The sequence below is a fragment of the Amphiprion ocellaris genome, chromosome 22 (assembly GCF_022539595.1).
Source record: "Amphiprion ocellaris isolate individual 3 ecotype Okinawa chromosome 22, ASM2253959v1, whole genome shotgun sequence".
NCBI classification, from domain to species: domain Eukaryota; kingdom Metazoa; phylum Chordata; class Actinopteri; family Pomacentridae; genus Amphiprion; species Amphiprion ocellaris.
Window position 1 is genome coordinate 4669427 of NC_072787.1, and position 19760 is coordinate 4689186.

A 19760-nucleotide genomic window follows, 5' to 3' on the forward strand; every position below is an offset into this window, starting at 1 on the left:
ATCATCCCCTTCGATGGAAAACGAAGAGGTCTCACTCCGACGCTGTTTCTGGGTGACCGAGCACTGCACGGCGGGATTTCACACAAACGGGGCGATTGTATTAAAAATGACAATGACAGCAATGTGTGCTGCCATTTTCATAACTTTTCATTATGAAATAGTGTCTTGTTCTATAACTGATATTTAGAAATGCTTCAACAGTTGAGTTATGGTTTGGAGGCGGAGTTATGTGACGATCGGTGTACATTTGTCCTTCCGTCAGTCTGTGCACAACATTACTCAAAAACAAAATAGCAGATTTGGATGAAATTTTCAGGGAAGGTCAGAAATGACACAAGGACCATCTCATTAGATTGTGGTAGTGATGCGGCTTATAATTTGGATCCAAAGATTTGTAAAGATTTCTGTATCGTTGAGAGATAGCGGCACAGCATCACTGTAACTATAACAAGTGAACACTACGTCAGCTGCCTGCTGATGATCACGTGATTGCAATCTGCTGCGGACTTATGGGGACAATGTAAATCATGACTAGCGCAATGAAGATGTCATTACTACATTTAATACCCCAGAGTAGGTAGATGTTTGACACTTTGTGTTTAACTTATTCAGTAATTATGGAAGCACAATGCTGGCACATCAGAAAAATAAAAGTCAATTAGCACCACAATAAAAAATGAAAGGTTTGACGTTATAAAATGATAAGCAGTGAAGTATCTGGTCTGGTGTGGGTTCTGGTGGTTATTGACCATAGAGTGAACTTTTAACTAACAGGTGGTTCTGGTGGTTGTTGACCATAGAGTGAACTTTTAACTAACAGATGGTAGTAAGTACTGAGAATGTGTTTTCAGGCTCCAGAAATCCTATGCTGTGTTGACTTTGGGGTCCACTGTTAACCTATAGCTGATTTGTGACCCTTAGGAATGCACAGAAGGGGAGTCTTGTCTGAGGAGTTGTCAATCTTTAGTGGGGTTGTAAACCAGATGCTGTAATTCTATACGTTGCTAGAAGGTATAAAAACTGACCGTTGGTCTTTGTTCGAGGAGGATCATTGGGTGACATCCTTCCAGACAGCTCCTGTCTGTACGATACTGTTCTTTCTTTTAATAAAGTTCTTATTAAGAAAGTCAGTGTCAACGGGCGTTTCTTCTCCACCTGAACATCACGGACATCAGAGAAACAACGACAGCAGTAAGCCATATTGTTATAATAAGTTCTGTTTTATGTTTTAACATGCTAAGTTTATGATTTAGAGTTTATTTTACAGCTGTTTTTTCTATTAAATGAAAATAGTGAAATGGTTGAAAACTATCCATTTGATTCAACCAGCCTTTCTAAACCCAAATACTAGAGAGATTGATAATTTCCACTTTGTCAAAGTGTCATTTCCAACAGAGATGGTATTTTTGCTTGAAAAATACATGCATCTCTTTCCATCTGCAGATGACTGAGACGCCGCACTAACGTAGTGAGTGATCCTGTGCGTCATAGACGATCTCTGTGTGAGGACGTCTTGACGTGTCACTAGGGGACACTGAGGGAAGTTTCCGATCTTAAACGTCTCTAGTTTGAAAACACGCTACATGTATGAAATGTAGAGTTAGTTTTTGGTGGGAGCCATGTCCCTGCTGCGGTGTGTCTGCGGCTCAACATGCAGTGGAGGAGACACACCACCGGACTCGCTTTTAGCCTCCTTTTCGTTGTCTCGTATTTCACGAACAAGGTGAGACTGCAGTGGTCGCAACACTAGTTTAAAGATGAGACGGTAGCGGCGAAGTTTACTTCAAACTACCTGCTCGGTTCGTGTTGTTTTGTGTTATTTTTTAACTCCAGCACACAGACTTAAAGACAGGAACGTTCCATACTCTAACTGCTGTGTACAGAACTGGACTTATTCCCTGGAAATTTGCGGAAAATTGCATTTCATCACAAGTAACAACCACTTAAATGTAATTGCTGTTACAAATCCCGTGTGAAAGTGGCACAGTAAAGCAGCATTATGAAACAAAATCTTTACAAATTAGTAGAAATACTTGCAAGAAGTAAACACGAACAAGTTGTAAAGTAGATACAGAGTAGGCCGAATGGAAGATTGAATCCCACCAATAATAAATAATATAGCCAGTTTTGTTTCACCACTTAAGGGGTTTTATGGAGAGGTATTAAGTATCACAATTGATAGATTTTTGAATGGGGTTTGGTGCCAGTGAAGGCTCATTACCTGTTATATAAATGATAAAAGTTATCAGTATCACACTGGTTGCATATGATGAGTTCATGACCTGCATTATATGTTTTCTTCTTATTTTGTAGTTTGTCCTGTCGGTGCTAAAGTTCACCTATCCAACCTTATTCCAAGGGTGAGTAGCTGAAAATAAATAATGTGTTTTTAAAGATCAAATATATCATTTTTTTAAAGATCCTACCGCAGAATAAATATGCATCTTGATTAAAGTTGTATCTATTACAACTGACCTTTTACATATACTCTATTAATGAGTGACAACATGCAAACTGCCAGACCAAAAATAAATAAATAAACTCACTGTTTACACTCTGCAACAGAAGAGTGTACACTCCTGTGCAATATCACTTAAATGTCAGATGACATGATGCAGAAAAACCTGTGCTTGTTGTTTGGTACAAAACTGCAAGATCACATTAAACCTGATGAATATTGGTCGCATATTCTTTGATCAGATGAGACCTAGATCAGTTTCTGAGGTCCAGAACTACCACAGTGAATACATAGTCCTGACAGTGAAGCACAGAGGTGGGAGTGTGATGATATGAAGCTGCATGAGTGTCAAAGGTGTTATGAAGATGACATTTATAGATGCACGATAAATGCTTGTGGATTTACGAAAATGCAGGCTGACAAGGTGATTTCCAGTGTGCAAAAGCTCTGCAGAAGAGGAATATTACACTGTGATAACCACCCAAAGCACAAAATCAGTTTCCAAATAAAAGGAAGAAGAGGAAACTATGATCTGCTCAAGTATGTTGTTTGACTTGAATCAAACAGAACACCTCTGGTAGATTGTTTTTTTTTAAAGATTGAGTAATACAACCCCTCCAGCAAAGAACAATAACTTCTCTTCAGAAATTTGTACAATACTGGTGTTCTCCATTCTGAGGAGGATTGTCTGTCATCTAAACTAAAGGTGAACATGTGAAATACGAGAAGAAATAAAAGACTTTACTGTCAGTAATGAAAGGTGTACTGATTTTTGTTGCATTCAGATTCTACAATGGGGCCAGTGTTTTTTAATGTAGTAAATCTAAACTGTTAGTTTTATATTTGCCAAATATCCTACTGTTGAAGTTTGAAGTAATGCGGTCAATGCAAGGTGATTTTGAATCACTGGACATTTAAGTAATAGTGCATAGGGGTGTACTCACTTCTTCTCTATATTGTACACTACCAGTCAAAAGTTTGGACACACCTTCTCATTCAGTAGTTTTTATTTGATCATTTTCTACATTGTAGATTAATACTGAAGACATCAAAACTACAAAAGGAATACATATGGAATTATGTCGTAAACAAAAAAGTGTTAATCTTCAGTATTAATCTACAATGTAGAAAATAATACAAATAGATAAGCATTGAATGAGAAGGTGAGTCCAAACTTTTGACTGGTAGCGTATGTTCACTAACGTGAATGGAATGTTTGTTTCCAGATGGCAGACATTTATCGGGGCTGTCCTCCTTCTCCTATCTGGGAAACTGGGATGGGTGGAAATGAGCCGCATCACCAGGTACTTTTCTTAGACTGTTTCCTGAAGGATTAAATGTTTAACTCTCATATTTAGATATTTCATTGACATGTTGTTGTGCCACAGATCTGCAGCTCTGTCCTGGCTTCCAGGCTCATGTCTGTTTGTGGGGAACATATATGCTGGTTCCAGGGCCTTATCACGCATAGTAAGTGACACAATTAATATCGTACATTGGTGCTGCCTTAGTGTTATGTTTTGTCTGTTGATTTTACTTTGGTTCTGTGTTGATAACATTATTGTTTTTCCTTCTTGTGCAGGACATTCCTTTTTTCTTCACTCTTCAGAATTCCTCTCATGTTGTTAGTTACATAATCGTCAAGGCTGTCCGTAGAGAAGTAAGTGCTCTATGTGAATCTGTTCCATTATGTGCAGAGCACTCTGCCCTCTCATCTTTTTCACTGGAAGTAAAGGAGGCAGATATATGACCTTGAACAGCCAAAAGCCACATACTATATCTGAAACAAGCCTTTACCACTCTGTAAAATGTGCTTTCATCTGTCTGTTCTCCAGAAGAAGACACAATGGCCCAAATTAATCAGGTATGTGTTTTTTGTTCATGTGATACAGATGTAAAAAGTTTTATATAGCAAGTACACAAAGGTTGCAGGAGATGAGGTGGATATTAAGGAATACACACATTTCACTTTACCCAGTGAAGTTAACATGTGAAACACATTCGAACACAAATATGAACAAGAAAAGTGCTCAGAGAGCGCAGTACTCCGCCACGGCTGTTCATTCCCCCGTATGGCAGCAGTTTTTTATTTTTTTTTATTTTTTTTAATAAATGCAGCTTTTGTTTGTTAGTTATTAATAATCAGAAATCACAGCACTATAGAATGTGGCCATTTAATATAGATGTTCCCACAAACAAAATGACTGCGCTGATCACAGGTGTGTGTTATGCATGTGTACGTTATGTACGGATACCAAATTGCGTGACCTAAATATGTAGCGGGCAGCAGGAATTGATGGGACTCAGAAACACCCCCACAATTTAATCCATTGTTGCTTGTATCATTCCTGATGGATAAGTCCGCAGCGGTGGATTTGTAGTAGGATCACAATCATGTGATCATCGGCAGGCAGCTGACGTAGTGTTCACTTGTTGTCATGGTTACAGTGACTCTGTGCCACTATCTTGCAATGATACAGAAATCCTTAACAAATCAGTGGATCCAGACTATAAGCTGCATCACTGCCGAAATCTAATCAATTGGTCCTTGTGTCATTTCTGACCTTCTCTGAAAATTTCATCCAAATCTGTTAGTCTGTTTTTAAGTAATGTTGTGCACAGACGGACAGACAAACGTACGCCGATCGTCACAGAACTCCGCTGCGTTCGTTGGTGGAGGAATTTTTCTCTCTGACAAATGGCATGGCTGCTTCTTTTAATGTGCTTCCTCCTCCTACAGCATTTGCCTCATGCTGCTCTCAGCGGTCAACCTTCCGTGGTACGACCCTCAGGTAACAATGTGTAATCATCATTAAATGCTGAATTTCTTCTTTCCAGTGCAACGCATGTAGTTACTGTACATGTTTTTATACTCTGCAGTTTGACTACAGTGGTTACCTGTGGGCTGTCTGCCATCTGGTCTGTGTTGGTAAGTTTATTATACAGAGATGCTGCACTGTCAAGGCTTTGGGGAAACCACAGATTCCTGAAAGAAACAATAATCAGGAGAAGTTAAGAGTGTGAGGTCAAGATAAGTGCAGTCATAAGTGATCAGAATATGCATCAAGCAGGAAGCATCAGAGTCTGTTTTTACTTGCAAGATTGTTCCTTGCTGCCAAAAATACCTTAACAAAATGAATGTTGTAGAAATGTGATTTAATTTTCAGGTGCATACAGGGTGTTTCAAGTTCACTACAAGTCCAGTAACCTGAGGTAAGTCTCAGCACATCTGATGGTAGCAGTGTTTGTTCCTAATCTAAGATAATGTGCAGTAATTCAATTTAAAGTTTTTATTCTGAACATCACAGACTGAACATGTTCTTTTTGTGATTTTATTGTAGTGATCTTGAGCAACAGTGCATTAACTACTTGTTCAGGTAAGAATAAATCATTCTAAAAGGTTGGATCAGAGGCTGAATTGGTGTCCAAATTTTACTCTTAAACCTGATTGGGAAATTTAATTTGCATCTAAACAATTGCAGAATGTTCACATGTCTTAAGAAAGTGTTGTTGTGACTTAAATGATGTAAAGTTAGACAGGTACATTTGTATGATATTAAATATTGTAGGGTCATAACTTTAATATTTAGATGAGCCACATGAATTTGTATTACACATAATATTGTAGGGTCTTAACCTTAATATGTAAATGAGTCCTAATTTTCTATCATATATAATAATGCAGAATCTTAGCCTTGTCTTGAATTAGTAAGGTCATTTTGTTTGATCCATAATATTATAGAGGGTTAGCCTTAGTATTTAAATTAGCCACTTATTTTTCTATTATATGTAATATATATAATACATAATACTGTAAGGTATTAACTTTAAATTTAAATACTCCACGTAAATTTGAGTAGAATATTGTAGGGTCTTAGCCTTAATATTTAAATTAGATAAATTTACGTTATACATAATATTGCCGGTCCTTATTATGTAAATTATTCAGGTAAACTTGACATTTAAACAATATTGCAGGATCTTAACCATAATATTTAAATTAGTCAAGTAAATATCTTATTTTTCTGTTGGAAGGTGCTCTCTATCAGTGTCTTAAGTAATTAATGGCAACAAAACGCTGTTGAATCTTTATTTCTTTAATTGTAGGAAAAGTTTAAACTGTCATCTCATTGAAACAAGTCAAAGTTAGCCAAAGACAGCAGAAACTTCATATAGAATCAGAAATGCTGGACCTTGCTGACAATATTCTGAATTACAAGGGGACTCTATCTAGCAAAAAGGTGTTATAAATCTGCTCCAAAATGTAATATGGGTTACTTCTTTCCCTGTGTTCGGGCTCCTTATCAAGTTGCATGAGTTGACCTGGTAGTTTCTGTGTAATCTTTTCCATAGACAGACAGACAGAGGCACTGAAAACATACCTTCACATGAGCGAATATACTTTTATTTAATCATGTGATCATAAACGCATTGCCTGTGCTTCCAGAAAATATGCAGAGGCCAAAAAATAATCAGAATTAGTACATCAGGATTGTTTTTTTGGGGTTTTTTTGGTATGTTAGTGCAGTTTCAGGTATTATCAGTGACTAATTGCAGCTTTTCCTCACAGTGTGCTGCTGCTGGCCATCGCTGCTCATCCAACAGGTATCATCAGTGCTGTGCAGATGTTCCATACATCTTACATCTCATGCAGATTTTGCTTCTCTGCTGTTTAGTAATCTGTAGACATGCTGTGCGTCCTTTGTAAATCTTTGTTCCTCTCCAGGAGACCTCACAGGTGCCTTGGAGTTTCCCTCCCTGCAGTCCTACACATTTCACGGTGGATGCTGTGCCAGGTGAAACCATCAGTCTTCTTGGTTAATGGGAGAAGCAGCGCATGTAGCATCAAAATGTAACATGCTTTAGGTGGCCGTTGTCATTTGTGCAGTCTAGACTGTCAGTTTAACTGTACGGGATCTCAAACAGGTTACATCATGCAGAGGCCTACAGATCCTGTATTAACTGTACCTGGTTATAGAGTAAGATAATAGCAGATGAGACAGCTATTTTTCATGTTAAGTCTTTTAATTTAGCTTGTTGGCAACACTAGCTGTCAACATGTGTCTCACCTCACAGTGCTTTGCTGGGGTTTTTGCTGCTGTTGACCACAGTCAAGTTAAAAAGTGGACTGTCCCTCGAGCACTTTGGGGTTTGGATTTTTTTGTCCAAGGTAACTTTTTTCTTTGTATTTTTCATGATTTTGCGGTGTACTTAACACTGATAGCCACACAAAACGTCAAGTGACTTCATTACTCTGATATTGTTTGCTGTCAGGTCACTGCGATGTTCCTCTCCCCGTTTATTTTCCACATGGACATCAACATCCCGTCTCTCTTTTGGTGAGTATCTCATTGCCTTTGTACCACATTTTGATGCAAAAAGTTTATTGTTCAAATGTTTTTCACTCAATAACAGTATTTTTTATGTTATTATGACATACACACTCATCAGATTATGACAAGAAAGGTTTAATGTTCTAACAATATATTAATTATCCTGTTATAATGTGAAACATTTCAGGTTATAACATAATGTTTCACATTATGTTAACTTACATAGTTATTTAGTACAGTGGATGGTATTGTGATGAATATACAGTGGTCCCTCGTCTGTTGCGGGGGTGTGGTTCCAGAACCCCCCAAGATAGGTGGAAATCCGTGAAGTAGCAACCTTATTTATTATTTATATATATTTTAAGGCTTTATAAACTCTCCCCACACTCTTATAAACACTTCCTGTGCTCTTAAACACTGTCTACAATCTTAAACCTATGGAATTTTAACATCTAAAATGCTGTATGGGTACTCACCAGTGAATATACTACAACTTAAATGATGAAGATGATGAAGCATTAGCTGGGCAGTACTGATAGTGATGAGATGATTCTACAGCACAGTGAGAATGGACAAGGCAAGATGCTGAACTCATGCTATACGGAGGAGACAGAGGAGACTGATGCTATGGTGGCTCAGCCAATCAGCGCTATACGCTATGCATTTTATTTCGATTTAATGTACTTTTAATATGTCTGATTTTTTTTTTTTTTTAAATATTGTTTTCAATTTTTTAGGGGAGAAAATGCTCATTTTACAGCAAAAATAATTAAAATAAATATAGAAAAATACGTATATACCACAAAATCCCACTATATAGCAAAAAATCCGCGATACAACATTAGAAATACACAATTTAAAAATCTGCGACACTGTGGAAGCGTGAAAAGTGAACTGCACTATGGCGAGGAACGACTATACATACAAAAAAGGATTCTAAAATGCACAGAGCTGTACAAAAGTAGCTGATGTAGCATCATTTGTCATTAATTAGCTGGACGAGGACCGAAAGCTCCATGGATACATGACTTCTCATGATATCTTCTATTGTACTTAATGTCAGAATCTCACCATGTCTCAGCATGAAGAAGAGCTTGATCCAATCATGTACACTACCAATCAAAGGTTTGGACACACTTTCTCATTCAATAATTATTTTCTACATTGTAGATTAATACTAAAGACATCAAAACTATAAAAGAATACATATGAAATTATGTTGTAAACAAAAAAGTTAATCTTCAGTATTTATCTACAATGTAGAAAATAATACAAATAAATGAAAAGCGTTGAATGAGGTAGTTTTGACTGGTAGTGTACATGTGCAATTTTCCTCAAATACATTACATGTTCTCTGTTATTACGGTGTGAATTATCGCATTATTATATGAAACATTTCACATTATAACAAGACAAGAGTATATTGTTTGCCTTTTGTTATAACATTTGAGATTTATCTGTCACAATAATATGAAAATATTATGAGAGGAAATTTTTTGATGCTAAAATGGTCAGTTTTTCCATTTTCTTGTGTGCCAATAATACACTTTCATACCTTTGTTCCTCAGTCATCTTTTACATTCATTTTGGTAATGAATGTCTCCTTTTTTGTGCCGTTCCTCAGTGTCAGTTATTGGCTGTTAAATTGATTTTTGTAACTGCTACATGTAGGTGAATTATTTCCATGTTTGACTTTCCTCCTTAATAGTTAAAAAAAGCACCAGCGCTGTGTCCAACCTGTTTTTTTTGTTTTTTTTTTTTTAAGTTGTTTGTGGGCAGGAGTAAAAATGTGATTCCGACTGTTAGAAAAGTGACTAATTAGTGCTTGTTGATGGCAGCGTGGTCGTCAGTCATGCTGGAGAGGCCCTGTTGGTTTACGCCCAGAGAGATTCTCAACTGTGATGACACAAACTGCAGCTTCCAAGATGAGTCCACAACTTGCACTTCATAAAGAGTTTAAAGAGATTGCTTTTGAAGAACATATATTTTGTGTTTTCATTATTTTTGTAATATCTCATCTGTGCTCTGATTACGTGCTTACCAAATAAAACTATCTTTATATATGAATTCTGTTTTCATTGCCGTAACATTTCATCCTCAAAGGGTTTCTATGTACTCAATGTGGTATTTTTTCTTGATTATATTTAGTGAAATTCATTGACACTTACAATCATGCAGAAATGGCAACTCCAGCACTCCATAGGGATAGTGAATCTTTTATTTATTAAAACATGTTACGTACAAAAACACAAACCAGTCAAACAGTGTGTACACAGACTGTAACACTATGAACATTATTAAGGTCACTCTGTAAAACCGCATCTCTGTGCTCCCAGAACAATTTGAACACAGTAAGAAGCCTGTTCTTCTCACAGATTCTCAGTAAATACGTCACTTCAACAGTCCTCTAACAGAGAAATCTTTTTAGTCCTCCTGCTGGCTTTGCTTCAGAGAGAATAAAGCAGTGAGTGGTTGTCTTCTCCGTAAACGTGCCTGAGGATTCTTGTCCTCCTTGATGTAGCCTATCAACAGAGAACATCTTAGTGTTCGAGACCACAGTGACTTCCACTGTTCATTTCAGGCTATTACAGGATGTCATACTACTGCAAACATTTTTAGAATGACACTAGAAATGTGACACCATCCTGCTTTAAAGGAAGGTTTAATTAAACTGTTACACTACCTCTCTCAATGCATGTTTGTGTTGATGGGAATCCAACTTCCCAGAAGTTTTCAGGAGTGCAAGGAGGAATATACAGAAAACGATGTCTCGAGCAAGCGGACAGTTTTTTCTGTTTTTCCTCCTCTGGCAGATGTGCATAATACTGTAGGAAACCACAACTATGTCAGCAGAATAAGAGTTAAAACCACGTCTGTTTTATTCAGCTTTATACTCTGCATACTCACAATTTCACATTCCTTGCAGGTAGTGCCCTTCAGTTTTCTTCTCTCATCTTTCTTGCGAACTACTGCCACGTGTGCAAATGTCGGGTGTCTGATCCAGAGAGACGAGATTTAGGTTGTGGGAAACTGACAATGTGTATGAGCTGGGAATGTAAAGTACTGCATGTTCTGCCATTTTTCAGTTTAAAGGATGCAAAACAGTAATAATCAACAATTATTTCTTACTGTGCTTTACTCTGACGTGCACTGTTTTCACCAAGATCTTGTTCTAATTCAGGAGAGTAAGATTAGAGGTTAGCACAAATTTAAGAGCTGACATCCAATGTTAAACACAAAGTACTAGTCCAATGACAGTTTCTTTTCATCTCAAAGCCTACCATCATCATCCTCTTCTTCATTATCATCATCTTCACAAGGCTGGCTCTGGCCTCCGCGTGAACTGGTGAAGGATTTGTACTCTCCATACGCTGTTGTGTCAAACATCATATCCAAACTGTCATTTGCCTTCTCGCCTAATCCTTGAAAAGAAAGAGATGAAATATTTTACATAAAGTGCTATAACCTGTTGGATATTTGACCTATCATATTGTGTTAATAATCTCAATCAAAACATTGCAATATGTGATTATTTTAAAAATACTTTGTTATATTTACCAGGTACATTGTCTTCTCCGTCCTTGTCATTATCTCTTCGAGCCTGAAGTAAGCTGTGACTGACCCAAGTGCAGTCAGTATCTGCCAGATCTGCATGATGCTGCTCTTCTTCCATTTCCTACAATACAAATACAGACTCAGAGACTCAGTGTATGGTTATATAACCACATTTATGTACCCATTTTTAGACAGTTTCATGCAGTAGCTGAATACATCATGACACATGCTGATCTCATTCTAGAAAATCCCACAAATAAAATTCAGAGCCTATAAATGTGCATAATATGGTTTCTTTCATAAAGGTCTATTAAAAATACCATAATCTATGTCAATTCGGTATGATATTGGCTTAACAGTGATAACAAAGTACATGAATCCAGTGAATGAAGCAGTATTACAGGTTGTGTGACTGTACCTCGTCTCTTCTCCATTCACTGTCATACATGGACAGAGCGACAGCAGGGTCAAGGCTCCACATATTCTCCACCGTCTGCTTCTTTTCAGCTTGGAAAGCAGAATTTCACACATTCACATTTATTTTCACATTTAAGTCGAGTGATAATTACAAAGAAATGTTGAACGATTTACAAAATCAACCTGTAATCTGAAATAAATGCAGCCCTTTAAATTATTTACGTTGCAGAGAACTCACCAGGTTTTCCTTCAGGCTGGCCGTGTGAAGCATTCAGATCCTGCAGATGGCTTCTCTTCTGCCTGGCACCACCTGCATCTTTTTTAACCAGACTGTTGGGCCTCTTGAAGGCAGGACTTATAAAAGAAACATTGGACCTTTGGCTGGAAGTCCCTGTTTGTGCTGACTGGACCTGTAAAATGTTAAAGATAATACAAAATGTTTTACAATTATTCTGTGCTATAAATACTCATGTCTCATCAAGCAAAACAAAAACTTCATACAGAAGATGGATCAATGTGTAGTTCTATAGAAACCAGCATCCTAGAGTTGGGTAGCACACGAAAGTAGAGCTGCTTCCCCCAACACATACACATTTATACAAGCCTTTTGGACACATCTCTTACCTTGATGTCCATAAGCCCCTTCTTGACGCTTTGACTAGTTGCAGATGAGGACGTTTGGTTGACCAGTTCAGGCTGTAGGTGTTTGCCCTCCTTCTCTTTGTCCGACCCTTCCTGGGTTCCTTGTTTGTTGCCCTCCTGCACTTCATGGTCACTTCCCTGCTTTATTCTTTTTGCCTTGCAAATGGAGTCATCTTCTGAAAAGCGTTTGACACTTGGCAGCAGAGATGGGGATCTTTCCGTGGTGCTGTCTGGACTATGGATCAGTGTGGATGAAGGGGAGGAGCAGCAAGACCTTTATGCAGGGAAACAAATTGATTCCGTGAATTAAAAGCAAAAATCAATAACACTAATAAGGAAGCAGTTACATGAGAGTACAGAAACACATTACAAACAAAAAACCACTGACAATACCCTCAACGTCTACAGATAGAGACAGAATAAGGAAAGGTGAAACACTGTAGAACTTCTCTACACTGCTCAATTGAAAGACATAACATTGTCTACATACACGTTGGAGCCAGAAACAGATTCTGAAGTAGAAAACTAATACAGAAAGCCCTCTCCTGCAAGCTGACGGGACTGTTTTTTGAGGTGTTACAGTTGAAACTCCAGAAGTCTGAATCTGTATTGATTAGTCATGGCGCTGACTGTCTTTTTTCGCTCACGATACGTTTTGTTATGGTCTGAGATGTGTGACATCCAAGGGTTCTGAGTGTCATATAAGAACCTCTAAAGCCACAATATGTAGGATTTGTAAACGTACAACTAGGCAGCAGATAAATATGTCTCAACTGAGCTTACTTTAAATGAGCATCATGCTTCCAGGGAGTTTTTGTGCTGCTTTGTTGTCTTACAGAGGTATCCATTTTCTGAGAAGAGAGAATATGAAAAAAGGGAACGGTGAATGTAAGTTCTGAGATAAGATCTAGTTATTCAGCACACTCACATTTTTAGCAAATAGGTCCTCTCCCACTTACCATGGGATGTTTATCAAGAAGTTCAAAACCACAGGTTTCTGCAATCACTTCTTCCCCACCATTATTCACATCTTCTGAAATTGGACAGAAACATGTTCAGTAACAAGTTTACTCTTGTCAGAATTAAAGTTGCTACAGAGGCAACTTTGCTCAAATGGCAACTAAAAATATTCATTGTCTATCAGTCCCACCACTCTGTGACGCTTCATTAGCAGTAAAATAGGCCAAGGATTATGTTTAATAAGCAGCTTATATACTCTTTTTCACTTTTCATTGATCAGTCTCTACTAAGTAGGGAGGTGGCTACACCCAACACAAGAAGTTAATCTGAAATGATGGTATGAATTTACAGCAACGCCTCTTTCTGTGCAGCCTAACTGGATGAATTCGGCTGATATCATGGGTGTGTTTTTATTGATAAATGTTGCTCATTTCCCTTCTAGAATTTTCCAGTAACACAGGTGCTAATGAAAAGAAATTAATATGGAAAAAAAAACGTTTTCAATTCCTGTTCTCTAAGAAACTAAAAGTAGAGTCCTTTCTGTTTTTACATTTCCTAATTCTAAAATAATAATATTAGAAGACTACGGTGGATGAAGTCATACCTGAAATCTGGGATGCGTCCATTTCACAAGTGTTGGGTACAAGCACTTCACCTCGTCCTGGGTTTTTTGTGGGCTCTTTATTTATCTCTTTAAAAGAACAGCAAAGATGAAAACACTTTGTTTCTTCAGACAGGTGATGGAGCAGCAGACTGCTCTATAGAGGACTCACCGTTGAAGAGTGAGTTGCTAGACTTTGGTAGAGGCATCTCTGCATAGCGGACATGCTTGTTTTTGTTGATATTTTTATGTTTCTTCAGTCTGTTTACCACAGGCAGCGAGCTCGACAGGATCGGTGAGTCTGGGATGATGCCCTCTTCCTCTTCCTGCGATGAGGCCTTATGGAGCTCCGAACTGATTTTAAAAATTAAAAAAAAAAACATCTGCAATGTTTAATCGGGAACTGAAACTTTCCTGATAGAGTTTAACTAAACCTGAAGCCACAAAACTGTCCTCCTGTAGAGTGTAAACTATAGTGCTCTATATACTCTATACAGTATATAGAGCACATCCTAGTTAGGTTTCAAGTATGGAGGATTTAAATATTTAAAAACATAAAGTGAAACCTCTGTGGCGTGTGTTAGTAATTGGAGCCGTTTTGGGCAGCTTTTATAAAACAAAAGCTGATTTCAAAAGATCAAGCGTTCAAAGTATTTCATTGATTTGACAATTTTACAAAAAAAGCATGGTGACAAAGCGTTAAGAGCTTACCGAGACACCTTTAACTTTTGCAGCTCGGTGTGTAGTTTTCTGTTTTCATCCTCCAAACTGTTTTTTTCATTCTCTGGGGAACAAACAAGCAACGGCAGACTTTCACTCACACATCACACTTAACGTTATGCTCTTCAAAGTGCCAGAAGCCATATCTTGTGCTGCACTGGTTGTGGGAGAATTTCTGCTACAACTGCTTTGGGCACTATGACAGAGTAGTGCTTTCAAAGGCGGCACACAGGCCACAATTGTTCCTCATCTGCTAAAGTCATGGCCACGGAGATATGTGGAGCCTCTATGCCATTATTTAAAGAGCATGGAATTCTTTAATTTACATTCAGATTCTATAACGTTTTCCCTTAAAACCCTGTTCTCTCTCAAATGACTGATCCAAAATGAACACTGAAAGGCAGCTGATATGTCAGGCCTTAGAAACAGGAATAGATATAATAATATGGTAATCTCACTTAAGGAAAAATCTGATGCTCCCAGCAATGTCTGAAAAAAAATGATGATCTGGAAAATACTGACATATCAGATATCTAATTCCCCTAATTATTTTCTAGCTGTTCTTGTGTATGTCATGTCAAACAAACTACAGTTATGAAAGTTCAAAAGCTTTTTGACATTCTCTTTTACTAGTACTTGAAGCATGTGGACTACATTTTTAAGTAGAAAATAAATGCATTTGTTTTACAGGTTTTTATTACATCAAGGAGGGTGTTGAGCTCTGGTTAAGCACTCTGTGAAAAATAAAATAATAATAAGAATGAATAAACTCACTTAATTTGGAAATAAGCTGCAGATTCTGATGTTGATGGGTCTTGAACTTCTCCTCTAAGATGACACATTGATCACACTCTCCTGTCCGAAGCCTGGAAACAGTAAACGCAGCTGCTTGTGATAGTGTTTCAAATCATTTCAACTTGGCATGCCAACACTGTAAAGACTGATAACCTTCTGACACAACTTTTATTCTCACTTTTTCTAAGAGCTAAGTGAGGATCATCTGCACAACTGATTCAGAGTAAAACCCAAATGAGACATAAAACATTGCGACAAACAGCAGATAAGTACATATACCCTCAGGAAGTTACCTTTCCTCCAGGAGAGTGAGGGCATCCTGCAGAGTTTTGTTTTGCTCCTTGAGCTGCTGGTTGCGATTATAAAACACCTCAAGCCTCTGAGCATCTCTGTAAAAAACAAACAATGACACTTAAGGTTACCATTCACAAATAAATTATTAATGAAAAAGAGTGTAGCATAAAATACTCACAGACAGCGATCCTTCTTCAGCTTGCTCACTTTTGCCTCCAATTCTATAAACAGCCCCAAATGCAATGTTGACATGTGGAACAATAAAAAACCTTGAAGTAAGTTTTATTTAGTATCTAATTTCTGTAAAATGTACTTAAAAAACAAGCATAAACATAACGAGACACACTCATACAGTAAATGAACAAATACTCATTTCATTTTACTAATTTCAGCCTCCTAGCCTGAGGTCAGCTATGGGTCCATTACCTTGAAGTGCATTTTGGTGGCAGTCTCCCAGCTGCCTCCATAAGTCTTCAAAGAGATCAGCTGGTTTGGTTGTCCCGCTGCTCTGTCCTGGGCTGCTCATCCTCCATTCAGGTACAAAACTCTCCACAGGCAACACTCTGTCAACAAATTTGTGACAGAAATTGTGTTAAGTATTTTTCTACTTCGCATTTAATGTATTTTGTACCCTCATTACTATCGAGCTACTAAATCTAAGCTCACATCAACACCATGGACATGAATGCTATGTGTCATTATATTAACAACTTTTTGATCTGCAGTTCTCCAATTTCATTTAGCAGACGCTTTTATCCAAAGAGCCATACATCTGAGAGTAGATACAACACAAACAAGGACCTAGTCAGGAGAAAACAACATGGATAAGAGCCATAAAGCAAGTTCAAGAGTGATAGGATCTTGGTGCTTACAGGCAGTGCAGGAGGAAATAGGAATTTATTTTGTCTATTTATTTATTCATTTTGCAATCTGTCAAGATGCAAAGGTGTTTAGTGAAGAGCTGGGTCTTTAGTCATTTCTTAAAGAAGAAAGATCTATTCCTTATGGGTCAGTCTGTATTAATTTAGACAGAAATCAACAAATATGGTGCAGTGCTGTCTCAGATTTTGTTCAGTCTTCATAAATATGTTCATTGGGGAAAAACACTAAGTTCTGTAAAATATTTTTTCCACACCTGGTAAATTCTCTATTTTGAATCAGCTGGGAAGCCTTATTTAGGGTCCAGTAGGTTCAGAAATATAATTCTCACAGCCATAAGACTTACTGAGGACATAGACAAAATTGTTAACAGCAGATCCAAATGACCGAACAGGCTCCAGCAGAGGCCAAATGGCTAGTTATTGGTCCTTGAAATTGAAAAAGAAAGTGCAAAAATTCACAACGAAGGTGATACTGGGGTCCCATAAAGTTCCTGGAAGTGTGTATATATGGATGTATCCACATTTCCAACGACTAATACGGCCTTTAATGAACATCTCATTCAGTTTAGCTTAAACTTCATGTTTATTAAACCACTATAATGGCTTTCCAGGTAGGACGTCTTTTTAGCGTGGAAATGCAAACATTAGCAGATCTGAACACATGTATAGTTTATAAAAACTTGTGAAAATATATTATACAACTGAGTGAAAATGATAAATAAGTAAATTCTGAGTCAGTGGAGCAACATTGTTAGCTGAAATGACTGACGCTTACACTGTGATGTTGTGATACATAATGCTAGTTTAGATTCGCCAAACTGTGCATTAAATGCTAAATTACTTTACTACGTTTAGCTTTGGTGGACCACTAGCAGCTCCAGTTCCGTGTATAATAAGCACCACAGCTAACTAGCAACCCGTCAAACTCTCACTATATATTACAATACAACACAAAGCACTCAATGCTTCGTTTGTTTGCTATAAAATGATGATTTAATGGCGTTTATGCTCGGTGTGTTTGCTTGGCCTACTGTCTGTATATATCCATCCTCACCACCTTGACGACTGTAAGCAAAATAAAGCATTAAACGCGAAATAAGGCTACATAAATGACACGAGTTCACGGCAAGAGAAGCAACAAATTAATTCAGACTTACACCAAAACATCCGAGTAAATGCAGAGAGATGAACAGCTAGGCTAGTACGTAAGTATAATAAACTACTCCTGTGTTTTGAACGTATGAAACTCCAAATTCGCGGGCCGAGTTGCATGCTGGGAAGTTGTGTTCTTCTGCTGCTCCTTCGTTTTGTCCCTCGTCTTCCGATAAGAATTCCGGCAGACCAGACACAGTGGAGGCGTCTTGCCGCCCTCTACAGGACATGTGTAGAATTTCACTGACAGAGATAAATCCCAGTGTAGAGTCCAGTACAGTGGATAAACCTAGAACCACGTTTGGTTGATTCATAAGGTTCCATATTGAGTTAACATTTCAGTGATCTGTAACTCAGGTTTTTAACTGCTCTGCTTTACTGCCCTCTCTGAGATAGTTTCTATTCGAGTACGATTCACAGTTTCTGCCTCTCCACAGATACATTTACAGGATCATCATGGTGTTGGAAACCACTGTCAGTGCGCAGTGACGCAGTCTCAGCCTGATGGTGACTACATTGTGTGTTGTTTGTTTGTACGGTGTCCTTGAGTGCCAAGAAAGGCGCTTTCAAATAAAAAGTATTATTATTGTTCCTCCTGCTTATTGTTGTGTTTGACGTGTTTCAGTGTTGGCCATTGGTGTTGGTATAGACAAATAAAATCTGCTTTTGTGTCCACTGTGTCTAGAACTTCTCTTGGGATTGATAAAGTATCTATTTATCTATCTATCTATCTGTCTGTCTGTCTGTCTGTCTGTCTGTCTGTCTGTCTGTCTGTCTGTCTGTCTGTCTATCTATCTATCTATCTATCTATCGAATGAAAAGATCATTCCATGATAATAAAAAGCACAGAGCAGGTACAACAATGCAGAGACATAACGAAAACAAACTGTTCATACTTGAATTCTCTGTGATTCTTGCTACACACATCTGATCTGGTCCCATACTGGTCCCACCAACCTGCCCAGTGGTTATGCTCTCTTGTTTGTTGTGTTTTTCTGTCTTACTTTTCTATCACCCTCGCCAGTTGAGGCAGATGACCACCCTCCCTTAGCCTGGTTCTGCTGGAGGTCTCCATCTATTAAAAGGGAATTCTGCCCCTCCACTGTTACCAATGTGCTTGTTCATAGTAAGACTTTGGGCTTGCTGAGTTTTTGAAAGGGTCTTAACCATAGTATTAAAAAATGTTAGCTAAAATTGTACTAATAACACTATTTCTCTAATAGAATGCACAGTTGTTTTAAATGTCCAATATGAACAATGGGGGCATTACCTGTTGTATTCTTTCTCAATACTCCCTGTACTGTTATCATGTGCTGTTTCCTTTGTAAAGTTATTCTTTTATCAGCAAAGTTTAGCTGAAAAATTACATTTAAGAGATCTCTGATCTACTCTATACTACCCTATAAAAATAATCATTTTACCATTACTACTCCAAAATAACAATAGTTTTTTAAATACTATTAGTAATACTGCAAAAATATTACTATAATAAAAGCATTAATAATGATAATACTGCTACTACTACAAAAAGTAATCACAAATACATCAAATAAAAAGAGTTGCCCTTTGTGTATGCCAGTTTATGTAATGCTAGAAATGTATAGCTAAAAGTTTATTTATGACTAGATAAATTATTCACGTTAAATATAGGGCATAGACTGTATTAAAAAAACAGATATTGGAAAAGTAGGAAGACATTTTTAATGAGAGGTTGTATAATTCATATGTTTGTCCTTAAGCAAATAATGTAGATTTTAAATCCTTCATATTTTATATATATTTGGATGTTTTTTAGGTTGATTCTCCATGTCTGCCTGCCACACAATCTATGGATCCAAATATAAGTTAAAAATGATAATTTTAATCAAGCACAATTGTATCTGATGGATCATGAAGGTACAAATCTGAAATATCCTATTCCAGTAGTATTTAGTATGACTGTTACCATAGGG

At 37.5% G+C, this 19760-nt stretch overlaps 2 protein-coding genes across 4 annotated transcripts; one reads left to right on the forward strand and one right to left on the reverse strand.

The window, feature by feature from the left end:
- Positions 1–1498: 1498 nt before the first annotated feature.
- LOC111587087 (transmembrane protein 241) lies at positions 1499–9858 on the forward strand. Of its 2 annotated transcripts, none has more exons than XM_055006875.1 (15): positions 1499–1723; positions 2314–2360; positions 3685–3762; positions 3847–3928; positions 4041–4118; positions 4294–4322; positions 5199–5250; positions 5339–5387; positions 5626–5671; positions 5800–5835; positions 7029–7063; positions 7185–7254; positions 7535–7628; positions 7733–7797; positions 8855–9547. In XM_055006875.1, coding segments are annotated over exons 1-15 (834 nt in total). In that variant the 5' UTR covers positions 1499–1651; the 3' UTR covers positions 8856–9547. The 2 variants fall into 2 exon arrangements, with proteins under 2 accessions (XP_054862850.1, XP_023152676.1); XM_023296908.3 differs by lacking the exon at positions 8855–9547 and adding an exon at positions 9630–9858 and having other exon boundaries at positions 1500–1723.
- A 129-nt stretch (positions 9859–9987) lies between these two features.
- On the reverse strand, positions 9988–17953 carry rbbp8 (retinoblastoma binding protein 8). 2 transcript variants are annotated; one of them, XM_023296907.3, is made up of 19 exons: positions 17814–17953; positions 16202–16338; positions 15954–15996; positions 15775–15870; positions 15461–15552; positions 14678–14750; positions 14139–14320; positions 13970–14056; positions 13365–13435; positions 13189–13256; positions 12388–12679; positions 12002–12173; positions 11765–11853; positions 11350–11467; positions 11073–11213; positions 10921–10963; positions 10699–10786; positions 10475–10616; positions 9988–10313 (listed from the first exon to the last, which is right to left on the reverse strand). In XM_023296907.3, the coding sequence occupies exons 2-19, from the start codon at positions 16299–16301 to the stop codon at positions 10216–10218; spliced, it is 1995 nt and encodes a 664-aa protein (XP_023152675.3). In that variant the 5' UTR covers positions 16302–16338; positions 17814–17953; the 3' UTR covers positions 9988–10215. The 2 variants fall into 2 exon arrangements, with proteins under 2 accessions (XP_023152675.3, XP_023152673.3); XM_023296905.3 differs by having other exon boundaries at positions 13365–13438.
- Between the last annotated feature and the right edge of the window lie 1807 nt (positions 17954–19760).

What these genes read in the sequence shown, in the direction of transcription:
- LOC111587087 (XM_023296908.3), top strand. Translation starts at nt 1,652, where the DNA reads ATGCAGTGGAGGAGACACACCACCGGACTCGCTTTTAGCCTCCTTTTC. An exon ending in TATCCAACCTTATTCCAAGG is followed by an intron (nt 2,361 to 3,684) that starts GTGAGTAGCTGA and finishes GTTTGTTTCCAG; the next exon opens with ATGGCAGACATTTATCGGGG. An exon ending in CCAGGGCCTTATCACGCATA is followed by an intron (nt 3,929 to 4,040) that starts GTAAGTGACACA and finishes CTTCTTGTGCAG; the next exon opens with GACATTCCTTTTTTCTTCAC.
- rbbp8 (XM_023296905.3), bottom strand. Translation starts at nt 16,301, where the DNA reads ATGAGCAGCCCAGGACAGAGCAGCGGGACAACCAAACCAGCTGATCTC. An exon ending in TAGCAACTCACTCTTCAACG is followed by an intron (nt 14,057 to 14,138) that starts GTGAGTCCTCTA and finishes GTTCTTTTAAAG; the next exon opens with AGATAAATAAAGAGCCCACA. An exon ending in TGAAGAAGAGGATGATGATG is followed by an intron (nt 10,964 to 11,072) that starts GTAGGCTTTGAG and finishes CTCCTGAATTAG; the next exon opens with AACAAGATCTTGGTGAAAAC.